The sequence below is a fragment of the Polyodon spathula genome, unplaced genomic scaffold, assembly GCF_017654505.1.
Source record: "Polyodon spathula isolate WHYD16114869_AA unplaced genomic scaffold, ASM1765450v1 scaffolds_1271, whole genome shotgun sequence".
Classification (NCBI taxonomy): Eukaryota; Metazoa; Chordata; class Actinopteri; order Acipenseriformes; family Polyodontidae; genus Polyodon; species Polyodon spathula.
In genome coordinates this window covers 15577-36621 of record NW_024472754.1, presented here as the reverse complement: position 1 = coordinate 36621, position 21045 = coordinate 15577, and the positions used below count along the sequence as shown (strand labels likewise).

Below are 21045 nucleotides of genomic sequence, written 5' to 3'. Positions count from 1 at the left end.
ATTGAAGAGACAGAATGACAAGTGAAGAAGCAGTCAAGGCCGCGCTGAGTAGGAGGGGAACGCTGTGGTTTTCTGCTGTGTCTGTCTGTGCCGTGAGCAGAAAGGAGGTGTGTCTATCACTGCCCACCAATTCCTCTTTGAAACCGGACTGAACGACAATTCTGATTTTAGTTACATGTGAATTTCAGACGATTTTATGAAGTGTTTAATGATTATCACGATTATCTTAAATCGTGTTGATTACACAACAGTGTGGGTTATAGATCAATTGTAGCTATAGGTGTTTTTATTTTGCAAACCTCAATTAAACATTCATTGATCAGGTAATTGCCCTGCTGCCCTCTTTGAGGCTCACATACTGTAACTACCCAGTATCACCAGTATTTGCAGTAGCTTCCATACAGTATGTGCTTCTCATCTGCTTATGGGTTTTGTATTTTGTTGTCGATGCTGGTAGCTGCATGCTGACCTTTTCCTAACCTTGTTTTCACATAATTTTCATCTCTGAACAATGCCAGTGGGGCGCAGACTAATCTGATGAACAGGAGCGACAAGTGCTGTGTGTATTTTATGTTAAAATACGTTTGGGGGGTGGGGGGGGGAGCACATTTTCAATTGTATTGGAAGGCTTTTTTGAAGAGTTCAGGCATTTTCTCAATGCATTGATTTTTTTTGAGCTGGTTTAATTGAAAGGCGAGGCACAGCAGAACTGGATACAGTCTAGCAGCGAATAACGATTTGTCCTGTATCAGTGAATCGTGATCAAGTATATGATATTACATCAGGAAACTGGTTGCTGATTGCGCCTCTAGTGTGGGGGCCACTGGTGGGTTAACAGCTCAGGCAAACATTCAGGGATATAAAACCACACTGAAACCAGTAAACCTCATTGTGGTGTGTCTGTCTTCACTGAGCCCCCACGGACAGGTCTTACGAGTTCTGACCTTCACCACCAATCCGGGCTCTTGGCAGGCAGTTCACGAGGCTGACGGTGAATGTGGTTTGTGTGGCTGGTGACTCTGCCAAGGCTGTGGGCTTGGCTTCCGTTCACTGTCAACAATCTTTCCATGCCAGCTAAAAAAAAAAAAAAAAAAAAAAAGATCGTTTCTAACCTGCTACATCTGCTGTCTGTGTTAAATAATTTCTCACTTGTCACATGTTGTAAGATCTTGCATAAATACTTTATGACTTCCAGCTAAAAAAAAAAAAAAAAGGCTGAGAATCAAGGAAATGGGTTTTAATTTAATATCGACACAAAACAATTCTGGCAGCTTAAAGATCAATCTGCAGGGGCTGTCCAACGTTGTCGTCTTTGTATTGTCGTCCAAGTGACTTGCTGTATGCCGTGATAATCACACCGTACCGGGTAGTTAAACATATTTGCAGAATCGGATTACAGCCACGTGCGGTCTGAAATGTACGTAGGAAGTTTGGAGTGTATGATTCAACGTTTGAAGCTCAAAATCAAGGCAGTTGTCATGCTCACTACATACAGAACAAGCCCATTCATTCCTCTGAGCTCTTCTTTCTACAAGGCTCTTTCTTCTGCTCTTCATAGTGCTGCATTGGAGAACTGATTTATTGCAAACACAAAGAGTTTCAGTTAACATTAAAATCACATGTCTTCACATAATGTGCAGTAGGGTAATGGAGCAAACAGGTTTTGTATGCGTCATCTTTAATGCATTCTTCACCTAAATAGATACCTATTTCTGTGGTGCATATGTTTGCAATGGAATGCATGTAATTCAGCTGTGCAAGACGTTGTGAATGTAATGCACGCCCCTGATTGGTTGTAGAGATTAAAATAGGGCAAACGCTGCAGAACTGAAGACACATGGAGAGCTGTTTAGAGCTGTAATAAAATGTTTAATTGTTGGTTCTCTGTCTGCCTCGTTGACTCCTCCTTTCTTACGCAGCTCCCGCACCGTTGGTAAATGCACGACAGTACATTCGTCTGTTTTAAAGTGTTTTGCCTGCCTGTGGTATTTGTTTTTAAACTGAGTTTGAAAGCTCTAAAGTTCAGAGGTTGCTTACTAGAGGATAGAGAGAGTGACAGAATCAAGGGATGTATTTGCAGCTCCTTTGCTGTCATTACAATCACTTTGTTTGGCTCAGGAGTACGCTCCTCTGCCGTCGCACTTGCTTCAGAATTATTAGCATTGACAGGATGGATGAATGATGAATGATGAATGTTCCGTCCTTCACCAGCTCTTTCCTCCCTTGCAGGCCAATCTGAATGACTCCCACAATCAGATGGTGGTCCACTGGGCTGGGGAGAGGAGCAAAGTCATCGTGGCGCTTGCCAGGGACAGCGTTGGAGCGCCGGGGGCAAAGCGAAGCTCGGTGCGTATTCAATCAATCCAGTGACTTGCGTGATGTTCCTATCTCTTATTTGTATGGCTCTTTATCCCCTCGTATGCCTAGTCCATTTGATCCCAATACAAGTGTTCTAATCTACTGCTCTGTCTAAAATTCTGTAGCATTTGATAAAACTGTATTCCAATGTAATTCTGTTTTAGAGAGAGAGAGAGAGAGACAGAGAGAGACTGACTTAATTCAAGTAAACACATGTGCTGCCTTCGGTATGCTTCTATAAAACCCACACGTGACCTTGGTCTGTGCTCCCCGTAATACGATTATGAAGAACTAGATGAAGATGTAACAGATAAATGCATCCTGCGATTCTGCAGTGGGGGAGTGTGATTTCATTATTCTCTGCCCAGGAGTGCAGCATCACCTCCTGGGTGCAGCTGGATGTGGATCCCTGAGCTGCAGCCACACACGTTCTTCTCTGCTCTTGCCCTCCTGCAGGTGTCTTTCTGCTGATTCGTCTCCCCTGGGGGTTCCTAATCTTCACAGCCTCTGCCTTTCATTTGAAACTGCTCTGGGACGAGAGTAATGGCTTTTGTAAACACTCTTAATGGGTTTTTATCCTTTTCGTTTTTCAGGCACACCCAGGGGCACGGTTGGTTAAGCATTCGGATATCTCAGCAGTGGTTACAAGCACTGGTTTAGCTTGGTGATACTGGTTAAGCGAGTTCAGTAAAAGTTTTTGATATTCGTTCTATAATAAGCGGCTTTATTTTAATATTTTTTTGGTACATTGTCCTTGCTTTTTATATACTATTTTGTGCAGTTCTTCAGAGCGCTTCCAGGCTCTGTTGCTCCAGTACAGTTATAATTTGTCTCTACTGTGTCTGTCTTTACCTGGCTCTTCATTAGTCTTTAGGTCCTGCCTGCCAGTGTGGAACAGACCTCCTTATTATTCATGTGACAATGTGATCTTTTAACAGGCCTCGGCTGTTTTATCGCTCGGTATATAAGGTAAGGGCCAGCAGAGCTGAAAGGTCGTTTGTCACATGACTTGAATGGACTGGACAAGCTCATACACGTCAAGGGAGAGAGTGGTACATTTTAGAAATCCGAAAAGAAAAGTAATCCATTGAAGGGCAAATGTTTTAAGACCTTGAAGTCAAACGTGTGTCATTTAATTTATTATGTTTTAAGTATTTCGAGGAATGCAAACGTGAAGTTAGAAACAGTTAAAAAAAATAAATAAATAAATAAATAAAATCTATTAATGATTTTTGAACCTGCTCTTCGAGATTTCTCCAGTGCTGTAGGAAACTAATTGCCTTTGCTCCATTTCTACGTTTCATGGGAATACCCTTAAATAACATTGCTGAGAAACGAGTCCTGCTTTCATTGCAAGATATGCCAAGCCTGCTTTGGTGAGGCAGTGAGGAACAGGGTTGTGTTAAGGACGTGCTTTTGCATTGCAGTTACTGGGAAAATCAAAGTCCTAGGAAGTCAAAGTAGCAACATTTCAGTAAAATGTATATTCAGTGCTGAAAGGTTATGCAGAAACAGATGAGCACAGCCGTCTCGTTCTGCATCCATTGTGATCTGTTAAAGGAGCAGTTGCTGTGCAGATTGATGGGAGTGTGTCATTGCATGTGCTGGCATTATGCTGAGCAAGCGAGCAAGTGTAGTTTATGTTCTCACCAGCGACCTTGTGCTGCTTTGTTTGCTTCAGCTGTTGACTGCTTATTTTACATTCTCGCTGCGTACTGGGCACGATGCATTGCTGTGCATTTCTTTGTAGTGTTTCATAGGTAAACGGTTAAATGCACATCACTCTCCATAACTGTACTGTGTCTGTAGTGCTGTGAGTAAATGTACTTTTTCAGCAGGTCAAGCAGCACAAACCCATCTCGGACCCAGCTGAATTCAGGTCATTTGAACACTGAGACAACCAAAGCTGTGCTGGAGTGTCTCACTGAATCTGTTAGTCTAATCCAGGAGTAGTTCATGCAGTTTTTCTACCTGTTCTGTTCACACCAGATCTTGGGTTTGGGTGCGGTTTGTTTTTCTTCAGTGTTGACTCTGCAGTTCAGTGCACTTCTGTGATCTGCACATGTGGTTTAGTTTGTTTGCAGGAAACTACCCCGGGAGGTGGGTTAGTTCATCCAGTCCTCGGCCTCACTGAAAGATGCATTAAGGAAGGTTGAAAGGAGCAGGTTGAAGGTCTTGCTTGAATGCACACTCAGCTCTGCTCTAAAGTGCCAGTGTGAAAACAGTATACTGAAATTGACTTTTGGGAAATACTTCCACTTGACTGCAAGCTCACGCTTGAGTCGAAAACAAGTTTTCTCCATTTACTTCCACAGGCTCCGAGGGTCTTTTGAAGTGATCCACAGTGCTGTGTGTCTAAGTGTCTAACCAGGAAAGGGTCTGCTGTCAAATATGGGAAGAGTAGACAGTGGTTACCAATTGCATTTTTTTTTCTCTTTGGTGCTTGAACGTTTATTGCTTAGCGACTGTTGCTCTGGTTACAGTAAGGCACAGTGCCGGACCTCAAGTTCATAGCTGGATTCGAACCCAGCTCTCTAGAGGCAAGTGAATTTGCCTGCTGTACCTCAAAGTATTTTTTACTGCACAAGCGTTCCGCTGGCTTTTTGTGTTTGACAATAAGACTTTTGTTTTGTTCGTTTTCAGGTGTACGTCTCTTACGACTATGGAACGAAATTCGAACAAATATCGGACAAATTTCAGCTCCCAAAAGACTCCGGTGGTCAGCAGGCTATCGCTCAGTTCTACCACAGCCCGGCAGACAACAAGCGGGTAAGAAAAGCAGCTCCTTTACCCTCCTCCTGTCAGCTGCTACTGTTGTGATGACTTACTACCATTTCCGCATCAGTCTAGAACGAAGCTTAAACTCTAGGCATATCAACAGAAATACACTCTTGGGTCATTTGTAAAATGTGAAACTGAACTAAAGCTGCACCAATACGAAGCCTGCTTCAAACTGAAATTGAATCTAGTCTTCCAAACAGTTTTTTCTTACCCATGTTGGTGTTACTGTACAAGGAGTTTGACACTCTTTCTCTTTGCAGTACATCTTTGCAGACCCCAGCAACTCCTTCCTCTGGATCACTTTTGACTTCTGTGAAACTATCCAGGCAATCCCTGTGCCCTTCAAAGCCACCGACCTGCTGCTTCACAGCAAGGAGCCTGACCTGGTCCTGGGCTACGACGGCTCCAGCTCTGACAAGCAGGTGAGCTGTTCCACGAGGACGAGTCTGACACGCCAAACAGCTCTCAAATCCCACAGGTCTGGGCTTTGAAATGACTTGGAAAAAGCTGTTCGGAACACCTCATCCATGTAGAATTAACTAATAGAAAATGCTTATTTGCTTTTAGTTATTAAAGAGATGTTTATTAGAATGTTGTCATTCGACCACATTCGCTTGTGTAAAAGTCGAGTCCTCCCCATTGTGAGGGTGAGATTTGGGTATTTTTTTTTGTAATTTTTTCATTTTTTATTGCAACAGATGGTAAGTTTAGTGAAACAGAAGGCAGTCCCTCCCAGCAGACCTGCAGGTGCATTGCTAAGTACTGCAGTGAACTTGCCTGGCACACTGAATGCTTGCCTGCACAGGGCTCCCCTGGGTCCTAAACCCTGCTAGATACAGACTGGGATTGTAGTACCCACACACCGGCCATGACTTTTGCAGATATTAAAGGTTTGCTGACAAGGTTGTCTTTTGTTACTCGTGTATTTAGTAGACACATTTCTGGACTTAATCTGAGAGAGTGCCGTCAATCAACCTTTATTTTCTGAATGTATCTGTTTTGTTTTTTTGTTTTTTATAACTGTGCACCTCAGCAGTTCTTGATGAGTGCTACACCTCTTTGTCATTATGTGAGGTACAAGGCTAGGGAAGTGATGTTAAGACTACTAATGCTCTACCTACAATTCTGTCTAGCTTTCGTCACCTTGCTACAAAACAGATACTAGGCTGGGTAACCTGGCTGATCCCAGGAATTAATGACAGAAGCTATGAGGACAGGCTAAAGGAATTACGTCTTCAACCTGGAATAGACAGGAAGGAGGGGATTTTATAATGCGCTGAGGGGTAGAACAAGAGGACGTAAATAGAAGCTGTGTAAATAACTTCAGAGCAGTATGGACTTTCCACAGAGATGCATACGTGCATGGAAGTAGTAAAGTCAGATGCACGAGGAACGTTAAGAAAACAATTAGATCTCCTTCCTGTTGAATTAGATCTCCTTCGTGTTGACAAAGGTGTGCAAAGAATTAGCCTTGATGGGCCTGCCAGCCACCTCCCAATCTTATGCTGTAGTTAATCTTATGTAGCATAATCTTATGTTTTGTATAGTTCATATTGTATTTTTAAGCATAAGGGTGGCGGGGGGACTGTCTGACCCACCCTCTCAACTAAGGGTTATTTTCTGCTTGTCTACCTTTCTTCCTGCCCTAGTTGTGGAAGTCCGATAATTTTGGCCAGACTTGGGTGATGATCCAGGAGCACGTGAAATCGTACTTTTGGTAAGTGGAGTGAAGTTTTTAAAATAATTCATTCAAGTATATTTTTGTTTTACTGCTATGATTTTGGGGTCTGTTGATCCAGTATTATTGCTCTTCTTGGTCGCCTGACTCTGTCCAGTCTGGATCGCCAGACAAGCTCAGAGTTCCTTTGATTCTAATCATGTGACAGTATGAACCACCAGCTCTTCATAGAGAGGGACGGTGACAAGGTGAGACTGGCGGAGTTAGAAGGTTTTCGGCGTGATTTTAATGGAACCAGGTAGTGAGTTCAGTCCTGGCATTTAGGATTCTTCAGACGAGCTTAAAACCTGATGATGGCAGATTTAAAGAAAAACGATTTCTCCAGAACCCAGAAATGGTACATAAAACAAATCCAGTCAAAATGTTACTGTTACTTCCTCTGTAATCTAGACTGCGTGGTGCTCCAATCAAGCCACGTTCATCTGATGTAGCAGCATTGCTTATTCAAATGCCCCAGTTAGTGTTGGGGAAAGATGAGAGAACATTTGAGAGAGTCTCGCACCATGCTGTATTACCACAGGATTTAATAATATAATCCTATAGTCCTATATAATAGCTGTATGCTTCCCTTTAACATACAACCATAAACAAGCTTAATATATAAATAAAACAAGAAGAGATTATTCAAATAAACGTGGGACACTGGAAGTAATCACTTTCGTTCATTCATGCATTCTTGAAATGGATGTAACATTGAGATGGCAATGATGCTTGCTTTGGTTCTTGATGCTGAAAGCGTATTATTGAGGATGGTGCGTTTGTGTTAGAGAGGCACTTTTTCCCTCAATCAGCTAATAGGAACCGGGTGAGCGCCGTGGAGCCAAGTGGCTTCCTCTCGCTTGTGACTATTATTATCGTCTTATGAAAGATGGCATTTCACATAGCTTGAGCAGCCAGAACCTCGTACCTTCCCTTTGCAGTTCTCTCGCAATGAGAAACTCCCTTCATGCTCTGTAGGAAGTCCTTGGAACGGTACTCAGAGTCACGTTATCCGGATTTGCAACATTTATCCCTTTGGGCTTGTGTACTAATCGCACCCGATTGGCTACACAGTGTTATGTTTTGTGTTGGGTGGAACGCTGTAGAATCTGCTTGCTTTGTTTCTCGTGTGATAATCCCGCTTTCAGAAAAGTATTTAAAGTGCTTCCAGAACATAGTCCCACTAGTTGTGTTTGTGCTCTGTGTGTTTGTTTACGGCTTGCAGTCCATCTGGCTGCAGATCAGGAATGGGGCGAGAGGGACTTCTGTTTAAGGGGGGTGTGGGGGGAGAGGGGAAATAAGTCTAGCCTGCGGAAATAGATTATTGATCACCACAGCTTTTCTTTTGCAGTGAAGCACTGATCGATTAGTCGCCCTGGTACACCTGCACTTGAAGGCTTTTTTTGGCTTCCTAATTTTGAAGTAAATTTGCAGCAGTTACTTCACTGTTGCATGTGGAGTGGTGGTGTTAAACTTCCGTGTATTGCTCTTCACAGGGGAGTGGAGCCATATGACAGCTCCACCACTGTGTTTGTGGAACGACATGAGCCCACAGGCTCCTCCAGCATCCTGACCAGCACTGACTTCTTTCAGAGCGAGGAGAACCGCCACCTGCTCCTGGAGAGAGTGGACAGCTTCCAGCTGCGGGACAAGTACATGTTCGCCACCAAGACTGTGGTAAGAGCATGCCTTCTGCAGCAGCTTCATATCTATAGATATCCAATGTTGGGAATACACTGCAGCCTGTATCTCTGCACAGCGTGCGGCAACGACAGGAGGCCGTTCAGCCCATCAAGGCTCATCCGGTTCCTAGTAGCGGAGTGATCTCCGAACTGTCAGGTTGGGTCTTGAAGGACCCCCATGATTCGGCATCAACAATATAGCTGCCCATTATGTACCCTGACCGCTCTCTCTGTAAAAGTGTTCCTTACCCCAAGGGTTGATTTGATCAAGCATTTTATAGCACCGTGAAAGCGCCCTGCATTGCAGGATCAACCTGTCTGCATTCCAGTGGTGTCTTGGTGTTTTGGTGTCTCATAGTTGCAGTCATTATGAGATTGTATCAGTGAAAAATAGGTGTTTTCAGTTGAGTCCAAAGTGCTGGGTGCTCCTGGCTTCTTGTTAATCATTAGCAAGCGTTTTGGCAGTTCCTTGTCAGGTTGGTACAATAAACACATAAAAGAAACAACTATGTGACTCCTGGTGATTAGGCATACTTCTGTGTCTGTCGCTGGCACTGAAGGCTGCCACATCAAACCGAAACTGCAAAAGGGAGCAATCATCACTATCGTTAAACCTAACCCAACATGCATTTGAATAAAGGAGCAATCATCATTATCGTTAAACCTAACCCAACATGAATTTGAATAAAGGTCGCTGTACTGTATAGCAAGTGTTGCAGTAAGCTTTTGATCAAATATTTCACAGTCATCGACCCGACAGATTGATTTTGGAAGCTGTCTTGCATTCATTCAAGTCCAACGACCGAGCGAGTCGCACTGTTTCAGGTTCCACAGCGTTGCTAAACATCTGTGAAGCTCAATCTCAATTTAGATTTTTATTCCGTTTCTCATATCAACAGAACACTCAGTTAAAGTTTGTGGGGTGCTGGGTAACTGCCAGCATCTTCTGTGTGTTTAACAAAGCCCCATAGCCGTCGTTCAGCGGCATCGCTTTAAATGCCACTACAGTAAATTTCATTGGAGCAGCTTTATCATGAGTCTTCAGGCACAGGAGGAGAATCACTGTCCTTTGTGTTTCTGAAGGCCCCCTAATAACAATCCCACTGGGTGTGCAGTGTGGTGAAGAGGAGTGTGTGTGTGTCTGTCTGTGTGTTCAGGAGATAGAGTCTATTCAGTCATGTTAGCATTAGCTTCCTGGTAAATTTAAACAGCGGCTGTTCTCTTGAATAGGCAAATATTTCAAAAGCAACGCTGTAGATAAAGTGACGCATCCTCGTACCACGACAGCAGGTCACATGGTCTCAGCTGGACAGGAGGCACGAGTTTGCTCTTCAGCACATGATGTTACTGTCTGTCTATACCAGGAAGCAGTAGCCACTTTTAATCCATGTCTTGTGAAATATTCCAAACGATGTAGAAAAAATTAAACACAAGAAATGAGGATCTGTGGCTACATCGGGAAACCTGTCTGCGTGTGTGACCTCAGTAGAGGATGCTCTTAATACTGAAGATCTGTTAACATAACCCCTCTTACTATGGCATCACCAATTCTTGACCCGACAATCGAGTATATATTGGAGACACTAATCCAGACAGTTTGAGGTTTTTTTTCTGTTTCAGTTATTTCACTGCAGTCCTGGTTTATTTATATCCATGATACTTGAAAACATACTGTAAATATTTACACATGTTGTATTCATCCCTTGAGGGTGTTTAGAAAGCTGCAGACTGAACATAACACTGCTGATCCCCCCATGTAAACAGGAAGGCCCGTGTTCAGGGATCTGTGCTGCGTCTGTGTTTCTGTGCTTGCTGAGCAGATGACTCGCACTGAACTTGGGAAGCGTGACTCTTGTTTTGTCTGACTTATTTCACAGTCTGAGTTTTTATCGGGTTATAGCCACATGAAAGACAGTCGGATAGGAAGCTAGAAGTTGAATTGAAGGACGTGTATTTAACTTTGATTAGAGGTTTAAATGTCGGTGCTCGGTTGGCAGGTGCTTCTGTAAAATTACTACCAACAGTTGACGGTTGGGTCTGTCCAAGACTACGACTCTCGTAATCCTCTTGGGTCCCTGTGGTGAGAACAGGCCAAATGTATTACACTGCACTTTTATCATCATGATAAAAAGATAAATGATCCGCTAGGCAGGAATTCAAATTGAGTTTCAAGAGACCAACTTAACTGCCTGGTCTGGATCAAGCTACAGGTATTGTAATGCACCAAGTCGTTTTAGTAAGTCGTAGCGTAATCGCATATACCAACTTATTTTTCTTCAGCCATTGGCCAGGATAGAATAACCACTGGCGTTTGTAATTAACGAGAGGATTGCTTGGCGAATGTTGACTGGTCTCAAGTCATTGCAAACCTGTGCAATCTGAGCCAAATGAATAAACTCAAAGCAGCTTCCCCACCAGCACAGTTCAGAGGCTCTCCATTAGCCCGAGCCTAATTAATAAATGTCACGCATCCATTACCCGGCAGTGGGGATTTAGCAGTGCTGCTGACGGACGGACATTTTCAATGTTCGAGCAATTCCAGTCTTTTCAAAGACATGGTGCTTTGACAGGCTACCCGTTCTCACTCCCGCACACACACGCTCTCTCTCAATGGCTTTTAGCTGCGTGCATGTTTAAAATGAGAGCAGCTCTGGTCCTTGTTTCGGCAGAGCTGAGTGTGCTGCCTCTTCACAGCTGTGCAGGCGGGTTTTGTTGAGTGAAGGGATATCTTGCAGGGTGTTCTATGTCTTTTGGAATTGATTTATTTTTAAAGGTAGCGCTGTGTATCATTTTACATATATAGAGGCCATCAAATAATTCAGATTCGGTGTCCATTGTATTATACAATTGAACTGCAATATATAAAAAAGTTACTAAACTTTTAAATTTAATAACTGGCCAGTACTGAATAAAAAATGTAGTACCCTTTACTGCACACGGTATGAGTAACAGATTTAAACAGTACCATTATTCAGATAGTTTATAACATTTGGCAGTATAAAACCAGCAAGAAGTAGCCTCGAACAATAACTTATCCTAGCTGCTGCTAAAGTAGTTCAGTTTTATCTATCTGCTGAAAGAAACTTTTAAAGACGAATATTTCAACTAGAAATCTCACATTGATGTTGAATCGGTTTCCGTTCTTGTATAACTGGGTGAACGTGGTGTTTGGTTTTTGGCACCCCAGCTTTCCTGAAGAAAGTGGTCACGCTTTGTAGCCTTTCCTGTGAAATCGCTGCCAGTCTGACGACACACAGCGGAATTCATAAGAGGAATCGGAGCACAGCAAGAACACGCAGGGCCACTTCCTCTAATTAAACATGAATAAGATTAAAACAGCTTTGAAGGAACACAGTGGGTGCCGAACACATCATTGAACAAACTACAGGGAAGCTGAAGTGGTGCGAGTTTGTTTATATATAGAAGTGTAATGATCTGTTTAAGACTGCTTACACGTTTTTGTATTTGTTTATTTATTTATTTTTTACACTGTGAAGCAAGCAGATTGGCTCCTTGAGTGCTAGAAAAGATTTGTGAAGCCCCTGCCACAGTGCTGCAGTGCTCTCAATCACTCTGGCAAGCCTCCAGTGGACATTATCACACGTCGTAAAAGCACAGCTCAACACAGCTGTCAGTCTGCGCTTGAGAGAGGCCCAGGACTGCAGGGCAGACTGAGATGAAGGTGCTCTGTCTGTGTCTCACGTGGTGCGTACCTGCGGACACAGTGCGTGACTATAGCCAGTACCACCAAACGCACACGAATGCAACAGAACTTGTAGCTCTGTTATATTGGAAACTCAAAAGCCATGTTCATGTTGGGTTGTTGATGTGTTTTTTAGTTTTTGTCTTGCTTGTTCCCCTGCGTTTGGGCAGTGGCTGTCGTGTGCACCTAGACGTCGCTGCCCTGGTGTCTGTTCCCCATGTTAAACTCCTCTAATCCTTGTGTTTCCTCCACAGCCGCTCCTGGGGAGCCAGCAGCAGTCCTCTGTGCAGCTCTGGGTCTCCTACAACCGCAAGCCCATGAGAGCAGCCCAGTTCATGACCAGGCACCCCATCACTGTGAGTACTATCTGCCAGCTTCATGTGAGGAGTCTCCCTGTGCATTAATGAATGTCTATCATAGTAACAGCTATGGGTCCTGTTAACCGTTCCTTTAACCCGAAGTACTGCTTTCATGCAAAATATATTTTATTCATAAGGCTGCTATTGCATAGCAGTTTCACCCATGCTATACAACAGTTTAACATCAAACTCCTGGTTCTTGATCGCTTTAGTAATATACTGGAGGTAGTTCTTAAACCGAGGACTGGGTGCAGTGTTTCAAGCCGCATAGTGGCAAGTGCTGCTGCTCCTAATCCCCTGTCCCAGCCTCTGACCCCTCTTGCTTGCCTGCTCTTTAGGAATATTACATTGCAGACGCCTCCGAGGACCAGGTGTTCGTGTGCGTGAACCACAACAACAGCGTGACCCACCTGTACATCTCGGACGCCGAGGGGCTGTCCTTCTCCCTGTCCCTGGAGAACATGCTGTACTACAGCCCAGCCGGGTCTGGCAGTGACACCCTTGTGAGGTACTCCGTTCATCAGCGTCATTTTATAATCGCACGTAAGGGCTTCTGTCATTGTGTGGGAGACATAGTCTCCTGCAGTGTGGGCAGATCGAACTGCGTGAAATGACTGTCTGTCTCTGGTTCACTGGAGGATCACCTCAATCCATTACCCTCCAGTTACTGGCTTCGCTTGTTCTAGCGGGGCTAGCACTGCACGCTGCTGCCTGTGCATTGATCGCAGTGACAGGTGAAGAATGATCTATTCTCCATCAGCCAGGTTAAGGCTGCAGAAAAGATCGGTTGAAGAAATGACCTCCATGTAGCTGTAAGGCCACAGTGTTCTACTATAAGCTGAATGGTGCAGTCCGTTTTTTTTTATTTAGGCTGTTACTTGTTAATCTCTTCTGATGTTTTTCTTCCAGAGAAATCTGTAATGGTGTGGCTGGTCCGGTCTGTTTGGTTATAGGGTGATGTCAGAGGGCACTATTGACCCCTTGACTGTAGACCTTTTTTATGTCTGGCATGCTTTTTAAGAAGTATTTATCTTCAGGTGTTAAATACATCCATTCATTGCTGATTTCAAAACAAGAGACGCCGTCCTTCCCTTGCCTTATACATTTCAGTACCAGTTGATGGAAATTAACTTTCAGCATGAAAAGCATAGCGAGGTCATAAACTGACAATGAAAGCCTCATATCAGCACACCACTACTGAATATCAATGGCTTCTCCCTTTTTTTTCTTTTTTTTTTTGGTGGTTGTATTTGCAGTTTTGTATTCTTCCACATTTGATCCCTCCCTGTGATTCTCCAGGTATTTTGCGAACGAGCCCTTCGCTGACCTGCACCGCGTGGAGGGGCTGAGGGGCGTGTTCATCGCCACGCTGATAAATGGCTCCTTCACAGAGGAAAGCATGCGCTCCGTCATCACCTTCGACAAGGGGGGCACTTGGGAGCTCCTGCAGCCCCCTGCCTACGACAGCCTGGGGGGCACAGTCAACTGTGAGGTAGGGGGGCTGCAGCATAGTAACCAGAGCTGTGACTCTCAGTGCAGTTACCTTGCAAATGGGGTGCACCCAATTGAGTGTCGACTAGAATACATTGAGATTTCTGCTTGAAATGTTTACCTGTGAGGCTGTTGATTTTTGCCTGTGGTGTTAATAAGCCCTTGCAGTCTTCTCTTTTTAATTTAATTTTCTTTGTGTCTTTACATCATCCATCCCAGTTGTAAAACCGTGACCTGCTGTATATCAGTCATATGCACACATAAAATATTGACAGAATTGTATATACCCCCAAATTGTGCTACTCTGAACAGCTTATGCAGAAGAATGTCCTCATCACAGTGAGACAAGCAGATACGTATAAAACCTATTGTTCTTCTTTTTACTTCATTTTACAAACCACTCAATCCGATATGCCCTTCCCCATTTTTCATTAGCAGTGTACAGTCTGCAAATAAGTTGAGCTACTGCAGTTACAAGAGTTCTTGAACACTGTGTGTGTGTTTATTGTAGTTGTATACTGTAATAGGATATCATTTGTATCCTTCAAGAATAACCTTGAAACAACTCAAAAACAGAAAAACAAGTTGTTTTCCTGCAGTGCAGAAAGCACACCGTGTTTTGGGTGTTAATTCTAAGGAAGGATGTGGTTGCTGTGCATAACGCTGTACACAAAACCACACAAGTTCACAGCCAATCTATAGTTTGGATCGTTCCTGATGGCAGGATTATTGTGACATTTTTCTGCCGACATGTGTAGAGACATAAATGCAGAATGATTTACGGTTGGGTATTTGTGGCTTGTTTTTTGTCACTCAAAACTCTTGCTCGCTAAATCTCTTTATTACCCTGACATAGATAACTGCCCTCTCTTCAATATAGTGTACTGTAACTAGAGATTTTAATCAGAAACTACAATGACACACCTAATAACATCCGTCTACTTCCAGTACAGAATAACTCGGAACGGGATATTACACCAATATTGACTGGAGTTGAGTCTTGGTCAGAAACTATTGCCTCGGTCTGACAGAGAAGTATTCCCTGGCTGTGCTAAACTGGGGAACAGTTTCCCACTATAAATTGAACACCGCTGTCAAAATCCGGTTTTATTAAACCTGTGAGATTAGATTATAGTGGAAACTACCAGTAATTTTTAACTGTGAGCCTCAACTCCAGTCAGTATCTCAGGTAATACAGTTTGTAGCGGACGCACATGCTGTTGAGAATGTAAGCATTCTGTGGATAATACAAGTGGCTGCTTCTTCATGCCAGCTCTCCGAAGGCTGCTCTCTGCACCTCGCCCAGCGCTGGAGTCAACTCCTCAACATCCAGCTTCGCAGAGTGCCCATCCTGTCCAAGGAGTCAGCGCCTGGCCTCATCCTGGCCACAGGTACGCCGTGAATTCTTCTTCGTTCTCATCAGATTTTCAGAAGGAATTGGAGCGTTTTTGCTGTGGTCGGGTTGTCAGGGTTTGAACACCGTTGTGTAAGGCACAGCTGGATTGAATTAGAGCATTTTACAGCACCAGGGATTGCATTAAATACCGGATACTGTGACCTCATACAATTCAGTGGCTGCTGCCAATCAAGAGTGTTCGTCAGTGCTACATTTTTATCTTCAAGTGTGATTGGCCAGTCATATATTAGGGAGGGGCTAGTTGAACCTATATAAACTTCTATGTGCATTGAGCTTGGTAGTAGGGTAGGAGATCTGATTATTATTATTATTATTTTTATTATTGTTGTTTTATGTTTTGAAAATCAATTGTGTACGCAGCTTTATTTTTTTTGTCTTTTTTGGTTTTGGGTGTGAAAACAGTTCAGGATGATCTGTCCAGTTGAATTCTCTGCTTAGACATCACAATCTCAAGGTGCACGCCACACAGTTTAATTTTAAATGAAAGAATAATTTATTAGAGAAAAGAGGCAGACAAAACATTTTCCATGCCCAAAATCAAAACCGCATTCCTGTCTGTGGGATAGAGGATTGCAGTTCTGCTACAGAGGCTCTAATTAAAGCTCTTCCCAGCTGCTGTGTTCCCTCAAACACCCAGAGGGCATTGCAGACGATATTAAAAGTCAGTTCTGTGCACCGCGGGGATGGCAGCGTTACAGATCTAATCTAGCTACGGTATCATTAAGCTTTTACACTTGTTAAGCGCCATTCTTTTCTCCTGTCGTGTGTACTGTCTTTTAGAAGAAATTCCTTTTGTATTCATTGGTTAAAGCAGGCTTTGTGGTGCTGTCTGTGTATTAGTCTAATCGCAAAGTAGATGTTTCCTCTTGTGCCTGTCCATCCTCTATATGTCTCCCAAATGCGTACTTTCGAAAGGAGATCTGATACTGCGAGGTTCTGTATTCATTTTAAAAACCCAGACAGTTGCTGCTACCATTTGCAAAAGAAAGTTCCCGGTTTGCTTGCTGCTGTTATCCAGGAAATCGAACTTCTTCAGGTCAAGCCTCTTTTACTGGCTGCAAAGCATGTCAGTTATTATAGGAAGCAGCTGGTTCAATTACAATTGCATTGCAATTGCAGTTAATTACGGATTGCGGAATTACAAGCAGTAGTGAGGTCTGGCGCGCTGTGTTATGAGCTGAAATAAAGCCTTGTTTGAAAGCACTGAAGTGATCTCTGAATGCATGAAGGGGAAGGGAAGCTGCCTTGAGCTCCCAGCTCAGTGTCTCCTTGTTTTTCTTCCTCGATTTTTGTTTCAGGTTCTGTGGGGAGAAACCTGGCAAACAAACCTAACGTTTACATCTCGAGCAGCGCCGGAGCCCGCTGGAGGGAGGTGAGCCTGCTGCCTCAACACTGGCTCAAAACTGAACACTGAGGCCTGTGTTCCTACTGGTTGTGCGCGCACAAAGATAGTACTGAAGAACTACTGCTTAACTTGAGGAACCTATAGTTTCCTACAGCGTGTGTTTAAAATCAATTTAGTTGCTGCTTATTATTTTTATTAACATTTATTTATGGCCCCTTTTTTTTATTGTACTAGGAATCATCTGGTTCTTTTTAGGTCATTGTATGTTTTTTCAGATCTACAAATATTTCAAATCTAGATAAAGTGCTACATCCTGGCACCTTTGCTGTAGGTGATGCTGTTAGTGGCGAGACCATTGTGAGTGAGTTTGAACCACAACACATGAACAGATTAGGAACCAAGGACCAGCTTTCCATTACTGTCGGCATATTCCAAATTGAAGGAGAGATTCAGTCAGCCATCTTCAGGAGTAGAAAAGGGGCCAGTGGTAATTCTGAGTGGTTCCCAGGTTCTCCAATACCGAGCTCTTGTAGCTGGATCTGCTTTTACCTGCCGCTGAGCTCCTGTTCAGCTTGCCTGGAGAATCCTAAATGCCACATGCGGTTTGTTTTCCAGGCTTTAGAAGGTCCTCACTACTACAGCTGGGGAGACCACGGGGGCATCTTGGTGGCCATCGCTCAGGGAGGACCCACCAAACAACTCAAGTGAGTCCCTGAAAAGGGGAGCAGTCTTCCACTGCAGTTCGGTTGGAAGATCGGATGCGTTTTTTTTTTTGTTCTGCAATATCTTGCTTTTATATTAGTTTTCTGAAGCTCATTACCGGTGATCTGACATACAGGTTTTTGTTTGGCAGTAGCCATTATAAAAATTTACCTTTTTGTATTTTTTTCACTTTTAGTCTGTGTCTTTCTCTGCCTGTCTGTCTGCACCACACTTTTGAAAGGGCTGTCTGATTCTGTGTGTGTTCCCCCTTCCTCTGCTCAGGTACAGCACCAATGAAGGGGAGACATGGACGAGCTTCACTTTCACTGATAAGAACGTGTATGTGTACGGCCTGCTGACCGAGCCGGGAGAGAAGAGCACAGTCTTCACCATCTTCGGTTCCTACGCGGACCAGGGGCACAGCTGGCTCCTCCTGCAGCTCAACACCTCCGACGCACTAGGTGAGCCAGCGCTGGAGACGGAATGCTGGGAGCAGGATCAGTGACAAGGGGACGGGTTAATAGACCAATGCAAGACATTTAAAACGTTTGCCATTTAGTTTAAGTTTCGATAAGCAGCTTCAGAATTCAGTAATGTGTTTAAAAGCGACCTGAAGATAATGCGGTTTCATACGACTGAAAAAGTTAACTGCAAGTTATATCTCCAAAGATGATTTTGAAAATATGATACCTTTTTATGAAGAAAACATCTGGATCCGGATTGCACATGAGACTGGAAGCTTTTAAGATTAGACACGGCTGCGCCTTCAAGCGAATAAGGCCTGTAGAGATGACTTGGCACAGACTCTGAAACAGCGAGCGCTGTTACCAAGTGCGCAGGGTGATGCTCTTGGTTTCCACTTGCAGGAGTGCCGTGCACGGAGAACGATTACAAGACCTGGTCCCCTTCCGACGAGCACGGCAATGACTGTCTGCTGGGGCGCAAGGCTGTGTTCAAGAGGAGAACCGCTCACGCCACCTGCTTTAACGGAGAGGACTTCGACCGGCCAATCACTGTCAGCAACTGCTCCTGCACGCGGCAGGACTACGAATGGTACTTCCCTGTATACCAGCCCTGGGGCCAATTACATCCGAACTCTCTGCTGAAATTAGTTACAGTGCCGTTGTGTTCAGCTGCAGTGATGCTGCAGTCATTCCAATAATGATTACACTGAAAAGTAACTACACACATTGAACATGTTTCCTCTATTCTAATTAACCCAAGCAGTAATCACAGGCACGAATACAGAAACATGATGTATAACTTGCTCTTTTCAAACAGATGCGCCCCCCAAAAGTGGTTGAAACTCTGAAAGCCCTGTTCATTTTCTTTCGGCTGCTCTCCGCATGCATTGCGTTGCGTGGCTGTAGCATGGGTGAGACTAGCAGGAGCTCGAATTGGGGGGGGAGTCCTCTCCATTGCTTTTCCAGTGCATGTTGAATCACCCCGCTTCTTCCCTCCCCCCCCCACAGTGATTATGGCTTCAAGCTGAGCGAGGACCTGTTCATGGAGGTGTGTATCCCAGATCCAGAGTTCACAGGGAAGCTGTACGCCCCGCCCGTGCCCTGCCCTGTGGGCTCCACATACCGGAGGAGCACAGGGTGAGTCACCAGCTCAGGGCAGCACGGCTCCCCCCACCCGCCCCCAAGTTGGACCATTCCACTATTCATTGGTGAAGTCACTACTGAAGAGTTTCTGAGCCCATGTTTTTTTTGCCTGTAGTGTTTCCTTGGCCTGTGCAACAGTGCCACCGTGTGTCTGAAAGAGAATACGCGTCTAGTGGTATCTATTAGCCTCCTTAAATAGTAGGCATGAATGACACTTTCGGTTTGTGTGTGTTTGTTTGTTTTTTTTTTTTTTTTTGTTTGTTTTTTTGGAAGCTTCTATTTTCCACCCAAGAATTTGGTTCGATTTCCACAATAATTGTCTTGTCCATTTTTATTTGTCGTTTTTAATACAATAACAATTTTATTAAATGGCTTTAAATATAATTATTTTTTCTACATTTGCTTTATTATTATGCTTTATTGTTCTGGGCTCTGCCTTTACCTGCTTTTGGACTGATTTGCTCAGTGAGGATGCAAACATTAAGGATTTGCAAATTAAATTAAAACCTTTACTACGAAAGCCTTCGGTTAAGTGAAGCCATCTAAAATAATCTGAAATCTAGCAAAGTATTGAGAGGGGAACTGCTGCCATCACCCTGTACTACTGTGCTCTCAGTCTCTGGTTTGGTGCCGTTTGTTAAATCTGTCCCCAATATCTTCAGGTATCGCAAGGTCTCGGGAGACACCTGCAGTGGAGGAGATGTGGAGCTGCGCCTGGATGGACAGACGCTGCCCTGTCCTGTGGGAGGTAAGAATAAAATGAACTGGGAAGAGCACAGAGCTAACAGTGTGGGGAATTATTTCGTTCGCTATAACCCCTTAAATGCCAAGAGCCAACGAACACTCTCAAGTGTCTGTCTTACATATCCTACCTAACTGCGTGTGTGTGTGAAGCAGGACTTTGTGACCTCCGCTTACACTCTGGTTTCCTAACACTATCAATGTCGTGGCGTGAGTTACAATGCTGTTCCATTTGAGAAACATCCTCCCTCCTTGCAGCTGAGCTTGAGTGCAGTGTTCCCAAGTGTGCTCGCAGTATTTGTTTATCCCCGTACAGAGGCTTACATTTCTGAGCTTGTGTCTTTGCATGGTTAAACCCTGCTGAATGTGGTTGCCCGTCCTGTTTTTTTTTTTTATCACAGAGGCGAATGAGTTCATTTTGTATGCCCTGCGCAACGCGATTCACCGCTATGACCTGTCCACCGGGGCTGACGAGACCCTGCCTCTAACAGGCTTACGCAGCGCTGTTGCCCTCGACTTCGACTTCCAGCGCAACTGCTTGTACTGGGCTGACATCGCGCTGGACACCATACAGGTGAGCCTGTCTGGAGCCACGCCCGGGGTCCATTACCTGGACTTTAGTCATCACTGATTCAGTCTCATCTCAATTTGAACTCCTGCTTTAACTTTTAAAGTCGCCTTGACCATGATGTGATGGCTGAATCAGAAAATGATCCACAGTGTATCTCAACAAGACGATGTATACAGCAACACGTTTCCTCCCTGTAACAAGTTCTCTTTGTTTCACTTTCTCTTCTGGGGAGTAATTCATCAAGGAGTATAAAAGTGGATTCTGTTTTGCCTAAAGGCAGATGAAGCAGTCAGTTTTGTTTGTGTTTCTGCAGCGCTTGTGTCTCAACGGAACCAGTGGTCAGGAGGTGATTGTCCGTAGTGACCTGCAGAATGTGGAGGCTCTGGCCTTCGACCCGGTCAGCCAGCTGCTCTACTGGGTGGATGCTGAAGCCCAGAAAATCGAGGTGAGGCATGGAGGGAGGGGAGAGAGAAATAGAGAGAGGATCGGCAGGTACTGTTGTTACTCCCCAGCTTTCCATTTGCTATTCAGCTTTTTTGTTGATTTCAGACATGAGGAGTTTTAATGAAAT

The 21045-nt window shown here is 44.1% G+C and overlaps 1 protein-coding gene across 1 annotated transcript in view; it reads left to right on the top strand.

The window, feature by feature from the left end:
* Nucleotides 1–21045, top strand: part of LOC121309406 (sortilin-related receptor-like) — a gene marked incomplete at its 3' end in the record, with an annotated part of 44287 nt that overhangs the window by 7670 nt on the left and 15572 nt on the right. Inside the window, exons 2-18 of the mRNA XM_041242313.1 lie at nucleotides 2230–2346; nucleotides 5002–5127; nucleotides 5400–5561; nucleotides 6789–6856; nucleotides 8353–8533; nucleotides 12496–12597; nucleotides 12939–13108; nucleotides 13900–14092; nucleotides 15365–15482; nucleotides 16807–16880; nucleotides 17469–17557; nucleotides 17838–18016; nucleotides 18422–18608; nucleotides 19028–19156; nucleotides 19825–19910; nucleotides 20305–20477; nucleotides 20788–20919. Of these exons, the coding sequence (XP_041098247.1) occupies nucleotides 2230–2346; nucleotides 5002–5127; nucleotides 5400–5561; nucleotides 6789–6856; nucleotides 8353–8533; nucleotides 12496–12597; nucleotides 12939–13108; nucleotides 13900–14092; nucleotides 15365–15482; nucleotides 16807–16880; nucleotides 17469–17557; nucleotides 17838–18016; nucleotides 18422–18608; nucleotides 19028–19156; nucleotides 19825–19910; nucleotides 20305–20477; nucleotides 20788–20919 (2286 nt within the window). The remainder of the gene's footprint in view (nucleotides 1–2229; nucleotides 2347–5001; nucleotides 5128–5399; nucleotides 5562–6788; nucleotides 6857–8352; nucleotides 8534–12495; nucleotides 12598–12938; nucleotides 13109–13899; nucleotides 14093–15364; nucleotides 15483–16806; nucleotides 16881–17468; nucleotides 17558–17837; nucleotides 18017–18421; nucleotides 18609–19027; nucleotides 19157–19824; nucleotides 19911–20304; nucleotides 20478–20787; nucleotides 20920–21045) is intronic.